The sequence below is a fragment of the Anomaloglossus baeobatrachus genome, chromosome 7, assembly GCF_048569485.1.
Source record: "Anomaloglossus baeobatrachus isolate aAnoBae1 chromosome 7, aAnoBae1.hap1, whole genome shotgun sequence".
In the NCBI taxonomy this organism is placed as follows: domain Eukaryota; kingdom Metazoa; phylum Chordata; class Amphibia; order Anura; family Aromobatidae; genus Anomaloglossus; species Anomaloglossus baeobatrachus.
In genome coordinates this window covers 90,592,095-90,616,901 of record NC_134359.1, presented here as the reverse complement: position 1 = coordinate 90,616,901, position 24,807 = coordinate 90,592,095, and the positions used below count along the sequence as shown (strand labels likewise).

The 24,807-nt window shown below is 40.9% G+C and overlaps 1 protein-coding gene across 2 annotated transcripts in view; it reads right to left on the bottom strand.

Moving 5' to 3' along the window:
* LOC142245923 (anterior gradient protein 2-like) overlaps positions 1-24,807 on the bottom strand; it is a 38,230-nt gene that overhangs the window by 4,692 nt on the left and 8,731 nt on the right. The window contains exons 1-5 of one of the 2 annotated variants that reach the window (XM_075318928.1): positions 13,738-13,891; positions 11,021-11,197; positions 10,274-10,337; positions 7,756-7,808; positions 3,684-3,760 (exon numbers count right to left, since the gene is read on the bottom strand). In XM_075318928.1, the coding sequence (XP_075175043.1) occupies positions 3,684-3,760; positions 7,756-7,808; positions 10,274-10,337; positions 11,021-11,192 (366 nt within the window). In that variant the 5' untranslated portion in view covers positions 11,193-11,197; positions 13,738-13,891. Of the gene's footprint in view, positions 1-3,683; positions 3,761-7,755; positions 7,809-10,273; positions 10,338-11,020; positions 11,198-13,737; positions 13,892-24,807 lie in introns of those variants that run through there. The other variant, XM_075318930.1, reaches the window with a different exon arrangement.

Below are 24,807 nucleotides of genomic sequence, written 5' to 3'. Positions count from 1 at the left end.
AAAGCACACAGCCAAGAAAACCAAGGCCTGGTTCAAGAGGGAAAAAATCAAGGTGTTGCAGTGGCCTAGTCAGTCTCCTGACCTTAACCCAATTGAAAACTTGTGGAAGGAGCTCAAGATTAAAGTCCACATGAGACACCCAAAGAATCTAGATAACTTGGAGAAGATCTGCATGGAGGAGTGGGCCAAGATAACTCCAGAGACCTGTGCCGGCCTGATCAGGTCTTATAAAAGACGAATATTAGCTGTAATTGCAAACAAGGGTTATTCCACAAAATATTAAACCTAGGGGTTGAATAATAATTGATCCACTTTTATGTTGAAAATTTATTAAAATTTAACTGAGCAACATAACTTGTTGGTTTGTAAGATGTATGCATCTGTTAATAAATCCTGCTCTTGTTTGAAGTTTGCAGGCTCTAACTTATTTGCATCTTATGAAACCTGCTAAATCTGCAGGGGGTTGAATACTACTTGTAGGCAGGGCTGTGGAGTCGGAGTCGGAGTCGTGGAGTCGGAGTCGGAGTCGGAGTCGGTATAAAATGCACCGACTCCGACTCCTAAAATATATAATAAATTGGGGACAGGAGTGCAATGCAGAATGTGCTGAATATTTTACTAAATAATAACATTTAGTATAATGCTTATATTTAAGTGAAACATTTATTGTAGTACAATGTGAACATCAGACATTTAATTGTTTTTATGATACAATAATCAAGATATTTGGATAGAACATAAAATATTTATTGGAATACAACTTTAGAACACAAAAAACTACCGTAATAAATTGTAAATATGTAATATTATATATATATATATATATATATATATACACACAGTGTATATACACACACAAGATATATATGTAATCTACTGTATATTACATAGTGTATTACATATTTACAATTTATTACAGTTTTTTGTGTTCTAAAGTTGTATTCCAATAAATATATTTTATGTTCTATCCAAATATCTTGATTATTGTATCATAAAAATTATTAAATGTCTGATGTTCACATACACACATTCATGTACTACAATAAATTTTTCACCTAACTATAAGCAATATATGTAGGAGTCGGAGTCGGAGCCGGAGTCGGAGTCGGAGCCGGAGTCGGAGTCGGTGCAAGAGAATTTGAGGAGTCGGAGTCGGAGTCGGAGTCGAAGGTTTGGCTTACCGACTCCACAGCCCTGCTTGTAGGCACTGTATATATCTACAAGACTATTTCAGGATCATAGGGAACATGCTGCAGAAATGGCGGGGGTGACTGTAAATCTTAATTCTAGTATATGTTTCTAGATCTAGAACTTTTTTAAACTTTTCAAGGTCATGACTTTAAATGCTAACTGTGGCTAGAATATGAGAGCTTAGATTCTTAAAGGGAACATGTGAATTGAGAGAGACTACTGACACAGTGTGTCTGGAATGGGCATTTTATTCTTATGAAGAGGGCCACAATGATAATGATGAGAAGGATGGCCTTTAAAGCTGGCAGATTTCCATAAGCACGGGCTCCCCTGATGATTTCTATGTGGGGATGAAACGCGTATGGAGTGACCGGAGGCCTGCTGCTGACATTTAATGATAGATTGAGAGATAAACATGAAGGAGGTTTATCAGTGAATCTCCTGTCCATGAGAATTTTGAAGCCCGCAAGTCATTGGTGAGACCGTTCCAACTATTATAACCATATTATGTAAGAAATGGTATATATTTAATGGCGGTCATTTACACCAAATATCTACACATTAGATAATATTGGAGGTACAGAGTGGAGGGCGGTTCCCTGTACGTGTGACCTCCAGTATAGTACTGTGGTGACATATCAGTGACCCAGTCCAGATAATGTTTTGTGCGCTGTACCCAAACCAGGGTCCATTTGAGCTTGGTGACTACTGTTTTGGGTATTCTTATTTTATACTCACGTTTTTATGAGGTTTACTCGTTTTAAAAAGCACCATTAAAAGTTATATTTTATAATTAGTGTGCGGTTGCACAATGAGCTCTTATATACAACATTCCAGAATACTGTATATAAGAGCCCAGACCGCTCTGTAGAATGTAAAAAACATTTTTCTAATACTCATCTATGGGGCAGTCTGGTCCAATGGGTGTCACTGCTCTCCGGTCCAGCGCTTCCTGTCTGCAGCGATCGCCATCCTCCTTCTTCTGAGGCACGTGTTCATGATGTGTCCTACGTCATGCACACTAGCCGGCATTGACGTCTTGTGCAGGCGCACTTTGATCTGTCCTACTCAGAAGAGATCAAAGGATTGTAGTGCGCAGGCGGTCTTTAACCTCTCTTCGCATCTGCGCATTACAGTACTTTGAGCTGCCCTGCTGAGAGCAGATCAAAGTGCACCTGTGCAGGACCTCAGTGTCTGCCCAAAGTGCACCTGTGCAGGACCTCAGTGTCTGCCCAAAGTGCACCTGTGCAGGACCTCAGTGTCTGCCCAAAGTGCACCTGTGCAGGACTTCACTGTCTGCCCACAGTGCACCTGTGCAGGACCTCAGTGTCTGCCCAAAGTGCACCTGTGCAGGACCTCAGTGTCTGCCCAAAGTGCACCTGTGCAGGACCTCAGTGTCTGCCTGTGTGGATGACGTACACACATCATCCACACTGGGCTGGGAAGAAGGAGGATGGAGATCGCAGCAGAGAGAAGACGCTGGACGGGAGAGCAGCGACACCCATCGGACTGGACCATTCCGCTACGTGAGTATTATAAAAGTGTTTTTTTTTATGTTATACTGAGCAGTCTGGGCTCTTATATACAGTATTGTGAAATGCTGTATATAAGCTCACTGATAGTGGCCACAGCTTATAGGGGCCAAACCTGGTGACAGGTTCCCTTTAATATCATATTAAAATTCTGAATCTTAAAGGGAACTTGTCAGGTGAAATATGCACCCAGGACCACGAACAGTTATGGGTGTATATTGCTAATCCCTGTCTAGCAATCCCAGCCTAGAGATAAAAAGATCTTTAGAAAAAGTATTTCTAAAGATCCCATGTGATATGTTAATGAGTCCAGCGACTAGTCCCAAGTGCGCACTATGAAGCCGAGTGTACGAGTCCCGGCTTCAAACCCATGTAGTGCGCATGACTGAAAGTCCGGGATTATGCGCACAGAGCTGAAATCCAGGACTCAGCAGCAAGAGAGCTGAGTGTGACCATCCTCTGATGCTGCGCATTCATTAGCAAGGTAGCGCACCCACAGAACTAAGATGATAAAAGGGTCGACTAGTCAAGGGAAGTAACGCCTTTGCGACTAGTCGCTAGCCTCATTAGCATATGATAAAAGATTTTTAGAAATACTTTTTCTAAGGATCTCTTTATCTATGCTAGTGTATACAGGGACCGTTAGGCAGGGATTAGCAATAGGCACCCAGAACTGCTCATGGTTCTGAGTGCATAATGGACCTGACAGGTTCCCTTTAATTTTTTTTTATTTCCGCTGCATTCAAACATTTGTGTTTTGTTGTTTTTTTTTTAATTCACTATGTGGTTGCAGAGATCACAGCCTTTTTATTATAGTGCTAAAATTCTTATAATCTTTACAAAGGGGCGTGGCTCAGAGTTCTATGGGGGCGTGTCCATAAGCTACTCTTCATATACCAGGTACCATGTGAGGCTCCTAAAGTGATACTATATATTCTAGAGAGAGAACCATAAACTTACCACAACATTTAACATAATAAAGTCATCCCGAGCCAATTTCTGTGCCATCGCATCAGCTGAAAAAGCTTTCTTTAATTCTACATATAGGAGAGAGAAATTGTAAGAGTCATTCTAAAATGTAAAAGAAAAATACATATATATTTTTCAGTATGTTCATAAGAAAAATGATGAGTCCAAGATACATTAAAGGATATATAATAATGTGCTGATTGCTGAGAGATGACTGCTAAGACCCATCAGCCCCAAAAGCAGGCCAAAAGTGGGACAATAGGAAACAGCATTTTGCTTCTTACCATCTGTACGTTCAAGTAAGGGACTTTAGAGCCCCTTACTTACTGGAATTAGTCAGTCAGACCCCAATAATCAGACAAATTTTATATCCTGTGGAAAAATGATTTGTTATGGTGGGTGTACCCCTTTAAATGAGGATTAAATGGTTAGTGCATACTGTCCAAATTGTGCACATCATGGTTTTTCTGATTCAAACCTGTCTTGTTAATATGTCATCACAAAGATTTTTCACATTTTGGGAGATTAGTGTAAAATTGTTTATAACAGGTTCTCCAAGAATGTAAGAAAATAGCCCCCGTTCCTTATTTCAAACAGAATCCTGTCCTAGTCTCGTTAGGATTATTATTATTTATTACTATAGCGCCATTTATTCCATGGAGCTTTACATTTGAAAGGGGTGTACATAATAGGGACAAGTACAATAATTATAAACAGTACAAGACACAGACAGGTACAGGAGGAGAGAGGTCCCTGCCCGCGAGGGCTCACAGTCTACAAGGGATAGGTGAGGATACAGTATGTGAGGGTTGCAGTCTGAAGAAACAGTTCCCGGGTCCTGTGTCTCAATGTTAGAAGTCCAGTATCTTAAGCTCAAATCTTGAGGCTTCCAGAGAAGTGGGACAGTACAAGAAATACATCTTCTCCTCGGCTGACTGAGCATAAAGGATTTTTTTCTGCAACCTCAGTCCTCCTTGCTTAGTCAGCCAAGCAGAAGATTTCTTTCTACCTGTCACAGGAAGAAGCTATCAAAATGTCGTAACTACCCCAAAATTGTATAATTGAACACATCAATTTGACAGGCAAAAAACAAGCCCTCATACAGAATATGGTGACACCACTTTGGTTTTTTGTTGTTGTTTTTTTTTTTTTTTTTTACAGATTTTCATTTTTTTTCCCTTACTGATTAAATGAAAAAAAGCAACATAAGTTTGGTATTGGCGTAAATATGTTGACCTGCAGAATCATACTCCTATGTCATTATCTTTTTTTATTTTATATTTCATTGCAGATGGATTTTTTTTCCCTAATTTCCAGTTCATTAATTTGTAATAATCAAAACTGCAATTGTAACAGGAAAATTAAGAAGCTAATGCTCTTTGAAGAAGGGGAGGAAAAAATAAAAGCATAAAAATGGAAAACTGCCTTGTCAGGAAAGGGTTAAAGGCTCTCTTACAAATGACCAATAAAGGCATAAAGATGTCTTTCCTAGGATAGTTTCACATGACAGTATAAAAAATAAATCGGTCCGATTTTCTTCCAGAAAAGTGAGACCATTTTTTTCTCAATTGTCATCAATATACAATCTTTTTTTCTTTTTTTGCAGTAGCCGCTAGTAATCATTTACAATTTCCTATGTTAAAAAAAACTGTAATGTATTCATAATTATTGGATGCTATACTATGGCATCTGATTTTTTTTCTTCTTTCTCCCATAGACTTGACTGGGTGAGTCTCATCCCATTTCAGAGTCAAATTGATAAATCAAAGAAATGGGAAACAAAAGTGCAGATAGGGTTTTATCCAACAAGAGCAGTGGGTGAATTGAGATCCTGGAGGCTTCCTTGTGGGGGTTGTGAGAGTCACAACCAATGTAGACACATATAGCGGCTGCTGCAGTAACCCAATATATGACACATAAGGCCGGACAATGAGAGGGTTAAACCAACACTGTGCTGCCTCAAAAGTGGAATCCAGTCCATATCTTGTTAAAAGAAGTGATTTTATTTGTCTGTGTTTCGAGAGATTAGTATCCTTCTTCTGGAGAAAAAAGCACTGTAATGTGATTTCTGTCCTAAAGAAGGAGACTAATCTCTCGAAACACATAGACAAATAAAATCACTTCTTTTAACAAGATTTGGAGTGCATTACAGTTGTGTAAGCGCGGTGTTGGTTTAACCCCTTCTTTGTCCTGCCTTTTAGAGTCAAATCGCAGCATGGAAAAAAATTGTCCATCTACATGACCTCACTGAATAACATGGGTAAGTGTTCTGTCCGATAAAAGAAATCCAATTTATACGGTCATCTGAATGAGCCCTTATAGGAAGGATTCACTAACTAATAGTTGCTCTCGCTACAACAAACCCAGACTATCCCTATACTACGGTATATTTAAGCAAGCATTGTTGACCTTAGGGAGATCAACATATCCACTGCGGAGACACCATCACGTGTTTCTCAACGCAGTGATTCTAGAGCATTGCCCCCTGGGTTGTTCCCGTGGTTGTTCCTTCCTGGTGAAAGACCTGGCTAGTTTCCTGCCAGCGTTGAGAAACACGTGATGGTGTCTCCGCGGCTTTCTTATTTGCATACTTCCCAGGGGGCAATGCTCTAGAATCACTGCGTTGAGAAACACGTGATGGTGTCTCCGCAGTGGATATGTTGATCTCCCTAAGGTCAACAATGCTTGCTTAAGTAGTCTTATACTAGGCATTGACCCCCACTAGCCAGATTCCTACTCCACACTGATGAGGGGCAAATACCCCGAAACGGCTGTCTGTGGATGGATACCATGTTTGGTATAGGTGGTCTCCTTGACTGGAGACTGCCCTTCCCGTGGTTGTTCCTTCCTGGTGAAAGACCTGGCTAGTTTCCTGCCAGCGTTGAGAAACACGTGATGGTGTCTCCGCGGCTTTCTTATTTGTATACTACGGTATATAGAGGGTCATTTAATTGAAATGCTGGCTTTTATTACTAGACTAAATGGTGGCCCGATTCTAGCGCATCGGGTATTCTAGTCTAGAATATGTGTGTAGTTTATTTATGAAGATTTAAGAATAATGCAATGAATATACAGGGTAAAATATATACATTATCATTAAATGTTATTGTTCATAGAACTTAATACAACTGAATGAAATTATTAAACAGATCATCAAAATATATAAACTATTACATGAATATATAACTGTATGCTGTTGGGTTGTATATGCTGGGGTGTATATAAAGGCTGCTGGGGTGTATATAGAGGTGTCCGTGTGCGGTGGTGTCCGTGTGCGGTGGTGTCCGTGTGCGGTGGTGTCCGTGTGCGGTGGTGTCTCTGTGCGATGAATCAGCAAAGCGTGGTTCCAATCCCGCGTCAATTCGCGGCCAGACCTGCGCCTGTCGCTGATTGGTGACAGGCGGCTGGCGCGACCAATCAGCGACGCAGGATTTCCGTTACACACAGACAGAATTAGACAAATATATATATACATATATATATATATATTCTCCCTACATCGCCTGGGATCCCAGTAATAAGAAACCTTAGATCTCCTTGGTTGTATTTACAATATAAAATTCTACAAATGTAAGGCAAAGCTCCCCCTTGGATTAACAATGGTATGCAACTAACAAAGGTGAAAATCTAAATCCTCCGTTATATCTTCTGTACATTTATATTTTGCCATATAAAAACATACAATAAGCTGCTGTTGCCAGATCATTATTTTATTGTTGTTTCTTTACTAATGTTATGTGATAATATGAAACATTCCAATGATTATCAAGGCCATTGTAATTAGTTGGGTTGCATGGTGTGGATTTTCATAAAAGATAAAGGCTACCAAGATCTGTTAGCAGCAGCATATTTAGTTTCCAATTAGCAAAATATTTTTTGCTTTATTGTACGAGAAAAAAAGAAAAATAATACTAAAAAATGAATTACTAACTAAAGACTATACAATGGATAGACAATGTAAATCAAATGCGGAGATTTATCTAAAATGTGAAAGATGTCGGGGGCACTGAAAAAAATAAAGCTCAATATTATCAAATATATCTATCAATTATTTTGCCGTTACCTTGGCTGAAGGGGCAGTCTTCTAAGTGATGAATCACCATGAGAGGTTTCCCTCTACAAAGGGAAGTTGAGAAGTCAATTAGAAGGGTGACTAGTTACAAAGCGAAAAATGTTATGTAAAAAATATTATATATACAGTATATCACAAAAAAAGTGAGTACACCCCTCACATTTTTGTAACTATTTTATTATATTTTTTCATGGGACAACACTGTAGCTATGACACTGTGATACAATGTACAGTGTCAGTGCGCAGCTTGGGTAACCATGTAAATTTGGTGTCCTCTAACTAATTGAACACACAGCCGATAATGTCTAAACCGCTGGCAACAAAAGTGAGTGAAAATGGCCAAATTGTGCCTGAAGTGTCAATAATTTGTGTGGCTTCCATTTTCAAGCACTACTTTAACTCTCTTGAGCATGGAGTTCTCTAGAGCTTCACAGGAGCCCCCACAGATGCTCCATAGGGTTTACTTCTCTTGGTTTCCGTAACAAGGCAGTGGTTGCCTTGGAGGTGTGTTTGAGGTCATTATCATGTTGGAATATGAAAGGGAGGAGATCATTCTCTGCTTCAGTATGTCATTGTACATGTTGGCATTCATGGTTCCCTGAATTAACTGTAGTTCCCCACATCCGGCAGCACTCATGCAGCCCCAAACCACGACACTCCCACCACCATGCTTGACTGTAGGCAGGACACACTTGTCTGTACTCCTCACCTGGTTGCTGCCACACACACTTAACACCATCTGAGCTAAATAAGTTTGTCTTGATCTCATGAGACCATAGAACATGGTTCCAGTAATCCATGTCCTTAGTTTGCTTGCCTTCAGGAAATAGTTTGTGGGCATTCTTGTGCATCATCTTTAAAAGAGGCTTCCTTAAGGGACAACAGCAATGCAGATCCATTTGCTACAGTGTGTGGTGTATGGGCTGAGCACTGACACGGGGACCCCCCCCACTCCTGTAACCTCTGCAGCAATGCTGGCAGCACTCATACGTCTATTTTGAAAAGACAAACTCTAGATATGATTCTGAGCACGTACACTCAACTTCTTTAGTTGACTATGAGGCTTGTTCTGAGTGGGTCCTGTCTTGTTAAACCACTGTATTTGTCTTGGTTACCGTGCTACAGCTCAGTTTCAAGATGTTGTCAATCTTCTTATTGCCTAGGTCAGGGGTCTGAAAATCCGGCTGGGTGTATGGGCCGCACAAAGAAAAAAAATAATTTGAGGGGTCGCATTCTTTTCAGGACAAAGTGACATTGTTAGTGGTACCATTTTGTCTTTCTATACACCCTTGGATCAATGTTTTTGAACATTTTTCATTTGTTTATTATAACAAATGTGTGTGTGTGTATATATATATATATATATATATATATATATATATATATATACACACACACACATTTTTGTTTACATTTTATCCCATCTTTGTAAGTAATACAGTTTTACAATTAGCACCACATAGTAATTTTGGCCAACATCTTGTAGTAATGTGCCCCATCCTATTCCCCATTCTGTAAAAATGTGCCCATCCTTGTCCCCTTGTAGTAAGGTGGTCATCCTTATTTCCATCCAGTAGTAATGTGCCTCATGCAGGTCCTCTTCTTGTAGCAGTGTGCCCCATGCAGGACCCCTTCTTGTAGTAATGTGCCCCATGCAGGACCCCTTCTTGTAGTAATGTGCCCCATGCAGGACCCCTTCTTGTAGTAATGTTCTATTCTGACACACACACACACACACACACACACACACACACACACTGTTGAGCCTCAGCTAGCATCACACACCAAATTTACTATACCTGATCCTCATTCACACCTGAGACCTTGTAACACGTATGGGTCACAACACACTGGGGACGGAAAATTACTAAATGGGCATTTTCACTTAGGTGTGTACTTGCTTTTGTAGCCAGCGGTTTAGACATTAGTGGCTGTGTGTTGAGTTAATTTAGAGGGCACCAAATGTATACATTATTATTTTTTTTTGCATTAATACATTTTTCATGAAATACTTCTATATCTATCTATCTAGATATATACTGCCAGTGATATAGCTATGAAGCTATGAATATTATATATGTAAATATATATACACTGGCAATATATGTCACTGGAATGTGACAAGGTGATTATATGAAGTATTTAAGTGTATAAAATTTACTATACAATTGTTTTTTTCTACATTGTATTCTTTGTTTCCATCTTATAAAGCATGTACTGAGCATGGTGGCTCAGTGGTTAGCACTGCAGCCTTGCAGCACTGGGGTCCTGGGTTCAATTCCCACCAATGACACCATCTGCAAGGAGTTTGTATGTTCTCCCCGTGTTTGCGTGGGTTTCCTCCGGGTTCTCCGGTTTCCTCCCACACTCCAAAAACATACTCATAGGGAACCTAGATTGTGAGCCCCAATGGGGACAGTGTTACCATTGTATGTAAAGCGCTGTGGAATTAACAGCGCTATATAAATGAATAAATATTATATTATTATTATTATTATTATGTACTTACGCTTCCCTAGCCTTGGCCAAAGCCTCTTCATAAGTCTGAGCCCATTCAATGCTGTCACCCCAGCCTGTAGATAAAAGTCACAGATTGTTATTTATGCTGCACACTAGAATAAGCTGATAATAATTATGAAATAAGATCAGATGGTGCCACTGACTTTGCAGCAGATAATACTGCAGTACTTGGCCACCATGGGTGGGGTTTCTGCCACATGGCCAGCGATACCTTCTGATCTCACTTTTAGGCTGGAGTCACACTTGCGAGTCTCGCATCGGCATCACCCGGCATGATGTGCCGCTCTTTGGACACGAGCATCTCAGCTGCATAGAAATACATGCAGCCCACCCGCTCCTGTGCTGGGTGATGCCGATGCGAGAATCGCGTGAGTCACTCGCAAGTCTGACTCTGGCCTTAAAAGGAAACTGCTAGGGTGAAATTACTAATCAAATTAGCATGGAAGTAATCTGATGTGCCCTCACTGAGAAAATTAGCTTTGAGGCCACATGTAAATTACCCTGGAAGTGCATTGGGGGTGTATTTGGAGTTCACGATCCACCCCAATGCACTTCTAGGGTAGTTTGCATGTGGCTTCAACACTCACTATCTAAGTGATGGTACATCAGATTACTGCACAACAGCTGTTATTTTATTGTTGTGCTATACTCAATAGATTCATACCACTAGATTGATTAGTAAAATATTCCTATAGGTTCCTTTTAGCATTTCCAGCCCTATAACTTAGACACTTGCCTCTTGCAAGGGTTTTGGGCTGAGTGACCTGTGAATCTGCAGGTTCAGTATCGTTTTTGGGGGTGCTGCTGGCTTCAGGTGCTGCTGGCTGCTTCTTCGGCTTTCTTGTAGCTGCCTCTCCCAGCACAGAACAGAGGAGAAGGAGGCAACAAACGAATAGGTTACGCTGCATGGTGGCTGCAAAAGAAATGATATTAATTAGAGCTGAAAACCTGTATTTGGGCGCGTAACGTTACTGAGCAAACATCGCAATACAGATGAGCAAACAGTGCGCAGTGTGGTGGAATTGTCAACACATCCTGTCAATCTTTTACTAATCGCACATTTCCTTCTTCTTGAGAAGATGCATTGATCACAAAATGTGAAAATCTGGACTTTTGCAGATGATTATTAAATAGAGATCTAAAAAAATCTTCAAAAACTTGGAGTTTTAGCTCAGTTTCTGCTCCAAAGACCTCTGTGTACTAGAGTGCTTCTATTTTTATTACACTTTAGGCAGAGATCCGGGGCTAGCGCCCATATCTATACGATTTTTCTCTTTGTTGTACGGCCTTTTTTCTATGCTATTGATAACTACCCATTTTTTATTCTTTCTGACCTTGTCCCAGCTTTATAACCCCAAATCTTAAGGACTTCTACATAATGCTCAACTCTTCCTTTAAGGCCTCTTGTGGATTATGAATATATAGAAATGTAGCTGGTATGATCCATTATGTTGTATTAAAGTATCTACTTCCACCGACCTTAATTAACGCCCTCTCATTAATGTTTTTTCATTATTCTCATCTCCAAAGTCAAATCCCAAAATGTAATAGGAGTAATAATAATAATAATAATAATAATAATAATAATAATAATATTAGCAAATACCTCCTATTAGAAATGTAGTATAGTTCTCCTGATATAGGCATGTCTGTTACCTCATGTGCCGGGCATTGCAGCTTAGGTGTCTATGTTACAACCACGAGCAACTAACTGTCACTATAGGAGTGGACATAAGCATGGATTCCTAAGCTGTAATGCCCTGCTCATGAGGTAAGCGACATAGCAAATCAGAAGAACTATACTACATTTCTAATTGGAGGGATTTGCTAATATTATTATTATTACACCTACTACATATTGGGATAAGATCTTGGATCTGGAAGTAGCCCTTTAAATGCGTGTGTAGCGTGAGTATATTAATATATTAACTTACTCTCACTTTGAGATCCAGCATCATTTTTCTCCTCTTCTCTGGGGAAAACATTTCTCCTTGTGGAGACTGACAAACCAATCTGCTGCTAGTGAGGAGACTTATAGCTGCAATGCTCCTCTGGGAAATATTTGCATTTTTCCCAGAGGAGCATTGCAGCTTGAAGTCTCCTCACTGGCAGCCAGATTGGTTAGTCAGTCTTCGCAAGGAGAAAGGTTTTCTCCTTAGACCCCATTATAGCTTCTCATACAGCCAGATCAGATCTCATACTTTGAACTGATGACGGGCAATCACCCCGAAACACCGTGTCTGCAAACTGAGGTTCTGATCTGGCATAAATCCTAAGTCACATGAAAAGGCTCGTTAAAGGGTCACTTTTGACTTTTAGGATTGCTACTTCTAATAGGTGGCGCTAGAGTTTATCTCCTTTCTCAGTGACGTCACCACAATTCAGACTATCCGGCTCACTTTATGCTCTATGCATGAGCTGGAAGTCTATTTTACAATGAAAGTCTATGGAGCCTCGTTTTGATGGTCTATAGACTTACATTGTAAAAGCTACTTCTGGGTCATGCAGAGACAGTGTGACCTGGAGAGTCTGCAGAGCGGTGATGTAGCTGAGAAGAGAAGCAGAACAGCACTGGATAGGGGAGAGAGCTGTGGTAAGTGAGGATATTAATGTGCACACTATACACATTTAAAGGGGTTGTCAACTACTTTTACATTGATGCCCTACCCTTAGGATAGGCCATCAATGTCTGATTGCCCAGGGTCCAGCAACCTGCACCCCCTCTGATCAGCTGTTCTGAGTCCCGACGAGGGCAGCAGGCAGCCAGAAATGCTCAGTTCCTGCGCTGCTCCGTCTTCTGATCGTGGCCGCGGCTGGGTACTGCACATTGACCTCACATTCCAATCAATAGAAGGTGGATGTGCAGTACCCGGACATCGCTGCTATCAGAAGACAGAGCACTTCCAAAACTAAGCATTTCCGGACACCTACTGTCGCCGCCAGGACCAAGAACAGCTAATTGGCCTGCATGCAGGGTGCCGGACCTTGGCCGATCAGACATTGATGACCTATCCTAAGGATAGACCATCAATACAAAAGTAGTGGACAATCCCTTTAATGAAAATAATATTTGATGAAGGGCTTCTTTAATTGTCAATATCTCAGAAATAGATGTCAAAAGCAACAATGTAACATGCCTTATGCATTATAGTATAGATATATAATTTTCCGGAGTGTATATTGAATAATGTTATTTTATTTCAATACCAGGACAAATACAACATATAATGCATCTTTTAACATTATATAATTTCTTGATAAACCAGATTATCTATATGGCTGTGACTACAACAGCCAAGGTGGCCAATTAGTAGTTATGTACTATGACTAATTTTTGCCCTGCAGATATCATATCATGCTATATTAAACACATCCGAGAATTGGGCGTGCAGAACAGAAGACAACCCTGCACTCTCTAGTAGGTTACCTGTATAGCTTCATGCAGGCACTCACCTGTGGTTCTGTCCTTTGTCAGTGTGTGGAGATCACCTGGATGATGAGTGCTGTAGCTCTGAGACGAGGACTTATTTATACTCCGGGCTCCAAGAAATCAACGTCAGCTTTAGAACCAGGATGTCCTGATCCTTCAGTCGGCTGACCCAACCCCAGCGATCAGCTCAAGCAAAGAACTGCCCCCATCACACCTTTCCATTTCTTTAGGTTTCTATTGTTTGTCTAGTTCAGATATGCAGCGGACACACCCGGCCTCGCTCTCTGTCCTGGATGTGTCCTAAACTTATTGGCTGAATTTAGCTCAGCACTTTTCTTCCATTAGTATTACAAAGAAAATACACCTGCTGTAGAACAGGTGCATCCACCGCCATGTATGTGCTCAATAGCATCCTGGCATTATCATGGGCAACAAGAAGAATTTCAGGTCATAATTAATGGAAATCATGTAAAAAATAAAAAAAAATCTTAACCAAAACGATGGCTCTGGGCAACCGTAAACTGGTGACATGTATGTGTATATGCTTAGTTAGGTGCTTATATAAAATCTAATGGTCCCGAGTTGGACCTTTTATTGGTATGTTTACCACTTTCAATACTATACAATCTGTATACAGTTATATATATATTGCACAGCACACTGCAGCGAAATATGGAAAGATACTGGAGGTAACATCCAGTTATAGAGGCTCATTCTACAGTTTCATAATCAAAGCTCATCTATTTCCAATACCGTGTTTCCCCGAAAATAAGACACGGTCTTATGATATTTTTGTGCTAGGACTTATTGCCAGGGAAACACAGTTTACCCCCCACAATAGACACCTCTCCATTACTAACCCCTGGGCTTGCTGCCAGCTGACAGTACATAGCTGACATCAACAGCCAAAAAATATTACCCTGATTGCCACTGCACCAGGGCAATTGGGAAGAGCAGGGCAAAGATCTAATGTGAGGTGCCAATTCTGGGGTGGCTGTGGGCTGATATTTTTAGGCTATGAACGGCTAAAAAACCATGGACCTTCCCAGCCTGATAATACCAGCCCACAGCTATCTGTTTTACTTAGGCTGGTTAATACAAAGGTGGCCATTTTTTTTTTTAAATTATTTATTAGGGAAAGGCTACCACACTCTTTAGTGCCATATGAAAGGCACTAAAAAGTGCAAGTGTCCAATATGCAATGTACTGCAATAGCAATTAAACACTGGTTATTTGCCTGCTCTAATAACAGCTCTCCCTCCAAGATCAACTGAATTGCTTTCAGAGGACAGTGTGCTGAGCATTGAGCCCCCGGAACTCATATAAGACCCAATGACGCGCTTAGGCCGCCAAATCAAGGTAATGCCAGTAGCCAACATGGCAACGGCATTACCATGTATGCATTGGCGGACATAGACAGAAAAGGGTCCCTGTGCAAGAACAAAATATGGGCCCTTTGCAGTCCAAAGTACAATTCCACATGCTTTGGAGGTGGTAATGGGCCCCCTTACCTCTGGGGCCCCTGTGTGTTCCACACAGGTTGGACCAATGATACGTTCAGCCCTACATGTATGGCAGGCAATCCCTGCATGTTTATTGGCTGTCTAACAGCAAGGACTTGAGCATGGCCCTCGATCATCTGCGATACTCAGCCGAGTAATGAGCGTACCCAAGCACCCTGATGCTCAATCAAGTATCGAGCAGTGGTGAGCACCCTCACTCATCACTAATGCTAATCAATTTGAGTTTTATGATCCATCATTCCTGAGTCTTGCACGTCTTGTGCCAGAGAACAAATGGAGTAAATCCATTATGTGTAATTTTATGCCACTTCTATCCCTACTTTCTTTAAATGCAGACGCTGTGTAGGGTGGAGCACGCGGCTCCATTGGACTTCGCTGTAAATACAATCATTTTAGGCCCGGGGACCAGGATGCAGATAACATTCACAGAAAAAAAACAGTTCTCAATGTGGGAGAGGCCTAATCAGTAGATTACCTGAAAAGTTATGAGAGTGAGAACCGTTGACAGACTGTGAGAAGTTGCTGAATGCCTGCTTATTAGGAGCGTGAAATTGCAAGAATATGAATCTTTTTGGTCTTTTTTAAACTACATAGATTTACTATAGTGCTAACAAAAAACTATGAATAAGCTAAAATTCCAACTGCCCGATCCATCTCCTCACCGACATAAAATACATAATGATCACCGGATTCCCTGATTTCACCGATCCTCGTGACCTAAAAACAGACTTGATGGTTCACAAAGGGATGTACGTGTGGAGCAGAAGTCGTTTTCTCATTGTAAGTCTATGAAGCTTTGTTTTGGTTCTCACAGACTTATAGTGGAAAAAAGAGACGTCCCCCCTAGAATAAGGCCATGTGCACACGAGCGCATGCAAAATCATCCGTTAACGTCTGGGAAAAAAAAATTTCATCTGCATTGTTCTATGAATGCCAACAGTGTGTGCACTTTCGTATCTCTGTGCCCTCCATATGTTAATTTTGTTCATCCATTCGTAGGCATCAGTTTTTTACATAAACAATTTAATAACCCTTATGCGATTTTTTTTTACACACCTATTGACTTATGCTGGACGAGTTTGATCCAGAATATGGATCAAAGGAGTGCATGCAGCAATAGTTTGCATGCAGACCATCCATCAGTCCGTGTGTAAGGCCTTGTGCGCACTAGAAAAAGGATTTTTCTCAAGAAATTTCTTGAGTCTGAAAGATTAGCGCATTTGCGTTAAAAAAAACCGCACCAATAATGCATGCGTTTTTACCATGTTTTTGATGCGGTTTTTTTCGCGGGTTGGTCCCTGCATTTTTTTACTATTATCTATGGCAAAAAACGCAGGTACCTGCAGAAAAGAAGTGACATGCTCATTCTTTTTCTCAAGAAATTCCGCAGAAAGAATTTTCTTGAGAAAAAAACGCAGTGTGCGCTCAGCTATTTTTTTTTTTCATAGGTTTTGCTGGGGAATGTCTGCAGAAAGGTTACAACCATTTTCTCAAGAAATTTCTGCAGCAAAAAAACACGGATAACAATTCAGTGTGCACACAGGGCCTTAAAACATTCATGTTGAACTACCACATTAATTTGCATTGGACAAGGTGCGGTATCCGTATGATACCAGTGTTGTATATGGACCGGACACGGACATTTAATACATCCATCTGAAAGAGCCGTATGATAGCAAAGCTGAAGGCCCGTCATGTGGGCCATTAGAGAATCAGCGTAGCACTGGAAATTGAGAACGATGGAGGTTACGTCAGGTGCGAGAGGACACTCAGCAGGCGACACAACACAAAGGGAAAACCAGGGAAGAAGTACAATGGAAGGCCATGACAATAAGGAGAAAGAAGCGGGGTGACATCCTAACACTAAAGAGAGGAAGAGAGGAATGAAGGACCGCACTCCGTCCGCTGTGCAGGAAAATCAGTTTATTGAACGGTGCAGGGTAAAAGGCCTTTTACCCTGCACCGTTCAATAAACTGATTTTCCTGCACAGCGGACGGAGTGCGGTCCTTCATTCCTCTCTTCCTCTCACCTGTACGTGGACTCTCCGTCTGGACGATCACCCCCGCTCAGGACACGGTAATTCGCAGCCCTCCGTGAGCACACGTGTGTTACTGCTAAGTGGCATCCAGTGGTGCAGGACCCTCTCTACCTTGTTGGTGACATCCTAACACTAACCTGTGTCTGATCCCTGCACTCCCTAACGTCCCTAGACGGGTCCTTCTCACCATGCGACGTTACGTGCCTAGGCCCTTGCTGGCTCTGAACTTACCCTGACTAGTATGAATGCCAGTGAGACACCAGTCTCACTAATACAATGAAACAATGAGGAAGGTAAGACAAACGGGTGGGAAAAGACACAACAAATAGCACTCCTTGCATGGCTTCTCCAGCAAGAAACTTCTCAACAGCAACAGAAACTAACACTTCTGCTTCTCCAGAGACAGGCTCCATCAAAGTGGTCAGTGGAAGAACTATAACCGGCATGGAGTGAATCCAGGAGTGGATAAATATATATCAGAAGGGAGTGATGACAAGATGCTGCAGCTGTGATTAAGACTATGGGTTTCATAGTGTTTAAAGTTGAAGATAGACTTAAGTCCATCAAGTTCCACCCATTACTTAACCGAACATGTTGATCCACAAGAAGAAAAAAAAAAAACATGTGGCAGACAGTAAGCTCCACATTAGAGGTAAAAAATTCCTTTCCAACATATACAGCAATCAGACTAGTTCCCTGGATCAATGCCCCATCATAGAATGCAGTGCACATAACCAATAATATTCTAGTTAAGAAAGGCATCAAGTCCTCTCTTAAATTTTAGTAATGAATCAACCATTATAACATTATGTGTCAGAGGGTTCCATAGTCTCACTGCTCTAACAGAAAATAATCTGTGTCTGAATAATCTCAGCCCGAAGGGAAAGGTTCCTCAACCTCTTCAGCACCAAATGAAATTAAATCCACTCCAATACAAGTCAAGTGGGTTCCACAAAGATCCTGCGATCAATTTAGCGTTTGAGACCTCCTGATGCTAGATCCCCCAGAGGGGACATGCGGATGCGACACACTCGTGACAACGGCAATGATTAAGTATATTAATACACTTGCACTAAATCACATTCATAATTAGTGGGGTATAGGGAAAAAAATGTTACCAAGAATTCTTCTTTAATGATACACATGAAATCAAGATACATTGCGAATAATTGTGAAAAATAAAAGATCACATTCATCAAGACCAGCATTGTTCACATTGGTCTTGATTAGGAGGCATGCTGCAGGCAGATGATCCCGATTCGTTTATCGTACGTGCCCACGATCAGGACTGCGTCCTGGAAATGGCAGGTCCTGACCTGCGGGGCCACGTGTCTCTTCCGCAGGAGAACGCAGGAGACTGCAGCGGCCCGTGCCCTTGATCAGAGTTCGGGGCGCTGCGATCTCTCTGTTCTGTTCTCCCTACGGAGGATGCATGCGACTCCGCAGCAAACAATTGACATGCTGCGGCCTTGGAAAGCCGCCCCGCAGGTCAGTTTTTGCTGCGGGCCGCACACCCACAGTGGGCATGGGATTTCTATAAATCCCAACCCCTGTACTTGTATTGTACAATGCAGCGTTTTTGACACAGCAAAAACACGCTGCAAACACTGATCGTGGGAACGTACCAGAAGAATGGAATTCCAATATGTTCAGTTTCTTCCTTTAACTGCTTCCTTGCAAAAATAAATGGTTACACTGGTGTCTAAAAGACATTGTGTTGATATTCTCAGGTGTTTTATGCTAAAAATATGCTCAATAATTACAATACACATCAATGGGAAAGCTAAAAGGACACCCAGAAGAAGGTATTTTTTTGTACTTTTTTTACTGTTATTTTTTCATTGCTTAATGGAAGTAAAGAAAAATATTCAAAAACAATGGAAAAAAAAAAGCGAAAAAAATGTCTCTGAAAACAACCAAAAGAAGCATGAAAAAAAAGCAAACACTTGAGGTTTACAAAACTCCGGAAAAAAAAAGAGAAATTCCTATAGGCAGTTCTATTTGAAAAATGTTCATTTTTAGGATGCATTATGAGCAGACCCTAAGGTCTTAATAAATCGTGCCATAATGTTTAGTAGCCCTTTGAGTCACCTAGAAAAGAGCGATCCAACATCCCATGAAGTGTAAGACAAACCACCATCCACTTATTATGCTTGAATACACTTGTTTTGTATAAATTAAAGTGTTAATACAGTGCTGGCCAAAAGTATTGGCACCCCTGCAATTCTGTCAGAGAATACTCAGTTTCTTCTTGAAAATGATTGCAATCACAAATTCTTTGGTATTATTATCTTCATTTAGTTTGTCTTCAATGGAAGAAAAAAAAATTGTCATAAAGCCAAATTGGATATAATTCCACATCAAACATAAAAAAGGGGGTGGACAAAAGTATTGGCACTGTTTGAAAAATCATGTGATGCTTCTCTAATTTGTGTAATTAACAGCACCTGTAACTTACCTGTGGCACCTAACAGGTGTTGGCAATAACTAAATCCCACTTGCAGCCAGTTGACATGGATTAAAGTTGACTCAACCTCTGTCCTGTGTCCTTGTGTGTACCACATTGAGCATGGAGAAAAGAAAGAAGACCAAAGAACTGTCTGGGGACTTGAGAATCCAAATTGTGAGGAAGCATGAGCAATCTCATAGCTACAAGTCCATCTCCAAAGACCTGAAAGTTCCTGTGTCATCAAGAAGTTTAAAGCCCATGGCACTGTGGCTAACCTCCCTAGATGTGGAAGGAAAAGAAAAATTGACGAGAGATTTTAACACAAGATTGTGCGGACGGTGGATAAAGAACCTCAACAAACATCCTAACAAGTTCAAGCTGCCCTGCAGTCCGAGGGTACAACAGTGTCAACCCGTACTGTCCCTCGGCGTCTGAATGAAAAGGGACTGTATGGTAGGATAGCCAGGAAGACCCCACTTCTTATTCCGAGACATAAAAAATCCAGGCTGGAGTTTGCCAAAACTTACCTGAGAAAGCCTAAAACTTTTTGGAAGAATGTGCTCTGCTCAGATGAGACAAAAGTACAAAAGTAGAGCTTTTTGGGAAAAGCCATCAACATAGAGTTTACAGGAAAAAAAAGAGGCATTCAAAGAAAAGAACACGGTCCCTACAGTCAAACATGGCAGAGGTTCCCTGATGTTTTGGGGTTGGTTTGCTGTCTCTGGCACTGGACTGCTTGACCGTGTGCATGGCATTATGAAGTCTGAAGACTACCAACAAATTTTGCAGCATGATGTAGGGCCCAGTGTGAGAAAGCTGGGTCTCCCTCAGAGGTCATGGGTCTTCCAGCAGGACAATGACCCAAAACACACTTCAAAAAGCACTAGAAAATGGTTTGATAGAAAGCACTGGAGACTACTAAAGTGGCCAGCAATGAGTCCAGACCTGAATTCCATAGAACACCTGTGGAGAGATCTCAAAATGGCAGTTTGGAGAAGGCACCCTTCAAATCTCAGGGACCTGCAGCAGTTTGCCAAAGAAGAATGGTCTAAAATTCCTGCAGAGCATTGTAAGAAACTCATTGATGGTTACCGGAAGCGATTGTTCGCAGTTATTTTGGCTAAAGGTTGTGCAACCAAGTATTAGGCTAAGGGTGCCAATACTTTTGTCTGGCCCATTTTTGGAGTTTTGTGTGACATGATCAATGATTTGATTTTTGTTTCATTCTCTTCTGTGTTTTTTCATTGCAAGCAAAATAAATGAAGATAATACCAAAGAATTTGTGATTGCAATCATTTTCAGGAAGAAACTGAGTATTATCTGACAGAATTGCAGGGGTGCCAATACTTTTGGCCAGCACTGTAGATGTGTGCTTGAGTCTACAGCCAAGACCATTAGTAGATATCAAAATAGAAAAATTGCCGGCACTTCCTAATCTCATAGTCTGAACTGGTATATACTGAACATGACATACAATATCCAAAATAGCAGTTGCACTCAAGTAAAGGGAAGGACAAAAACAAGAATGTAGATGGTAAACATTGGACTATGAACATTCATTACTGCCATGAAAACATGAAAATGTTTTTTTGAAAAAACTGAGTTACTTAGCAAATAAAGTGGCCAAATTTACTTGTGTCCAGATACCACGTCAAGGTGTAACTCTAATTGCTATGCCTTTCTTGTCCAAACTGACATTTTATATGGGCTAGAATACAATCTGCAAAAGGAAAATTAAAAACAAATGAAGTAACTGACGTGGTATCTGGGCACAAGTAAATTTGGCCACTTTTATTTGCTAAGTAACTCAGTTTTTTCCAAAAAACATTTTCATGTTTTCGTGGCATTATTGCGTGTTCACATTCCAATGTTTACCATCTACATTCTTGTTTTTATTCCTTCCCTTTACTTGAGTGAAACTGCTATTTTGGACATTAGTAGGTATCATTCTTGAGAGTGGTGGGATTTTCCAATAATATGAAACATAGGCTATTGGCTTTTAGTGGGTTTCGCTAAATAAATATTATGTCTGTAAAAAGGAAGTGGTATTATGTAAAGACAAATGAAGATATCCATAAAAACTTGAAAACATAAAAGTGTCACAATAAATATTGACTTATGTTGATCTGTATTATAATAATATTGTTGAAGGAAGAAAAATATTGGAGACTTGGCATAGCGCTCTAGAGCAAGTCCTTTTGCTTTTAAGCTGTATCCGTATAATTTCTGCAAAAGGTTTGGTTACAAATCCACAAACAGAATCAGCATATTTGTAGATTTCATTATTTCATTACGGATTTGGTTATGGATTTTGTCATGTATTTGTCTCTTTTAAAATATGCAGTCTGAAAAAGATTAAAGGGAACCTGTCAGGTCCAATATGCACCCAGAACCATGAGCAGTTCTGGGTGTATATTGCTAATCCCTGCCTTACTGTCCCTGCATGTTGTAGCATAGATAAAGAGATCTTTAGAAAAACTATTCATATATCATATGCTAATGAGCTCGAGGACTAGTCCCCAGGGCGTTAGTTCCCCTGGCTAATCACCCCTCATTAGCATGTTAGCACGCCCCTGTGGGTCCCTGGGGGTGTGCTATCATCCTAATGAATACGCAGTGTCACAGGTTGATCTCACTCACCTCTTCGCTCCCATCGCGTCCGACCCAGAATTTGGGTTATGCACACTATGAAGTTGGGTGTCCTGGCTTCAAAATGAAGCAGTGTGCATGACCAACACTCCGGGGTCACGCGCACTGAGCCAAAATCCAGCGTCGGACGTGATGGCGGTGGAGTGATGAGTAAGATCATGCCTCTGATGCTATGCATTCATTAGCATGATAGCACACCCACAGGTATGTACTAACCATGCTAATGAGGGCAACCAGCAAGGGAAGCAACGCCCTTGGGACTAGTCCCCGAGCTCATTAGCATGCGATAAAAGATCTTTAGAAATAATTTTTCTAAAGATCTCTTTATCGATGCAAGTGTATACAGGGACGGTTAGGCAGGGGTTAGCAGTTAGGCAGGGGTTAGCAATATACACTCAGAACTGCTCGTGGTTCTGGGTGCATATTGCACCTGACAGGTTCCCTTTAACCCTTCGCAACATCCGCTGTACATGTACGGCACTGCAAGAGGTACATTCCTGCAAACCGCCGTATGGTGGTAAGGTTGTGCTGGCTAAATCATTAGCGGGTGTCAGCTACAGTATGTATCATAGCTGACACCCTGCTGTAATGCCCACAATCAGTGATAGCACTGATAGCGGGCGTTTAACCCCTCTGATGCCACTTTCAATGATAGCAGCATCCAACAACTTGTAGAGGGAGGGGGCTCCCTCTCTGCTGCAATCGACACAATGTTCTGTCAATGGTCTTGCTTGTGTGCAATTTACTAATGTAATACTCTGCAATGTAAAATCATTGCAGGGCATTAGAACAGCGTTCAGGGCAAGGAAAGTTGATGTTCAATCCTGGGACTAGGTAAAAAAAAAACAAACAAAAAACAAAAAAAGTTCTAAAAATACTTTATTTAAAAAAATAAATCACAAAATAAAGAACAAAAAAAAGTGGAAAAATATTATATTCATACATACATATATTTATGTAAAAACAAAACAAAAAAATAGTACACATATTTGGTATCGCCATGTTCAGAACACCCCGCTATATAACACTGTGACACTAGATAACCTCTTTAGTGAAAAAAAAACACGGCAAAAACAATGATTTTTAATCATACCGCCGAAAAAAGGTCAAATAAAACGCAATCAAAAAGTTGCATGTAAATAAAAATGGAGTCACTGAAAACGTAACCTTGTCCCACCAAAAAATATGCCCTCATGTGGATGAAAATGGTGCAGACGGAGTCACCGTGTGCTCTGTTGTGCACCATCATAGTCATCGTAGTAGACTATGTCTGGGTGTCTGCCTCCAGTAAGTGTATACTCCCGAAAATGGTGCATGCGGTGACTCTGTCTACACCATTATAGTCAATGGTTCCGTCGGCGCATATGTCCGAAACCCGTTTTGCGGGGGTTTGTATGGAACTCCCGTTGAGATCACTAACGGGGATCAGAGGGCAGTGTGAAAGCGGCCTTATATACATCTCCAGTTTCTGTAATAGAAATACTCATGCAGCTTTTTCTGTTAATGTGTGACTCAGTGTTCATTAACCAAAAGCATATTTGTCCGTCAGGGATGAAGATCTCTGTGCGGTGCGCCTATTTCCTCCTTTCATTAATGGATGAAGATCTTCTTGCACATTGTTTATTGAGTAATAATGGCTGATGCTAATCAGAGAAAACTCTGCAGAAGTGCGTGTCCTTGGCATCGAGCCAGTAGCTGAAGCAGTGACGTGTTGGACTGGACAACCCCTTTAACTTGTATGGCCAGCTTTCGTGCCTATTTGTACCTTTCTTTTTACAAAATGTAAAGTTGTTATGGGTGCATTAAATTCCTTATGTGCAGAGTATAGTCAGTATGGATCTGTTTGTGGCTACAGCATGCAGAAGAAACTTTGTGGCAAGCATAGGGGAGAGAATAGGGTGGCACGTGAAATTCCTCTGAACCTGGATGTGTTGTGTGACCAGTTCATATTTCACATGTGTGTGTTTTAGATTCTGTGCTAATCCCTGGTAATACTCTACAGTATCAGTTCTGCCACATTTACTTGTAATGTAATCCTTTAGTTTGCTGCTTTGGCATTATTTCACCGTCTCCCGAATGCTTGTGTCAGAGACAGTTACTTGTGACTTTGCCTTAGGCATTGTGAAAAAATATCTTCTTCATTTATTAATGTGTACCCAATGGGGCTTGTTTAACAGGCATGCTACAAGAACAACTCTTCCTAACGAAAGGGCTTGTTCTTTACTTTGCAGCAAATTTAAAGGTCCCTGGGCATCTAACCCTTGTGCTTACATGCAGAAATTTCATATATGAGTAAAACCAGAAACATATTCAAATAATACCAAAAAGATAGGGTATATATGGTACCACCTGACAGTAGACATTTGGGTCCCACTGACAAACCCCTATACCCTTGACTTGGAAATTGGCAGAATGCATTCACTTCAATCTGAT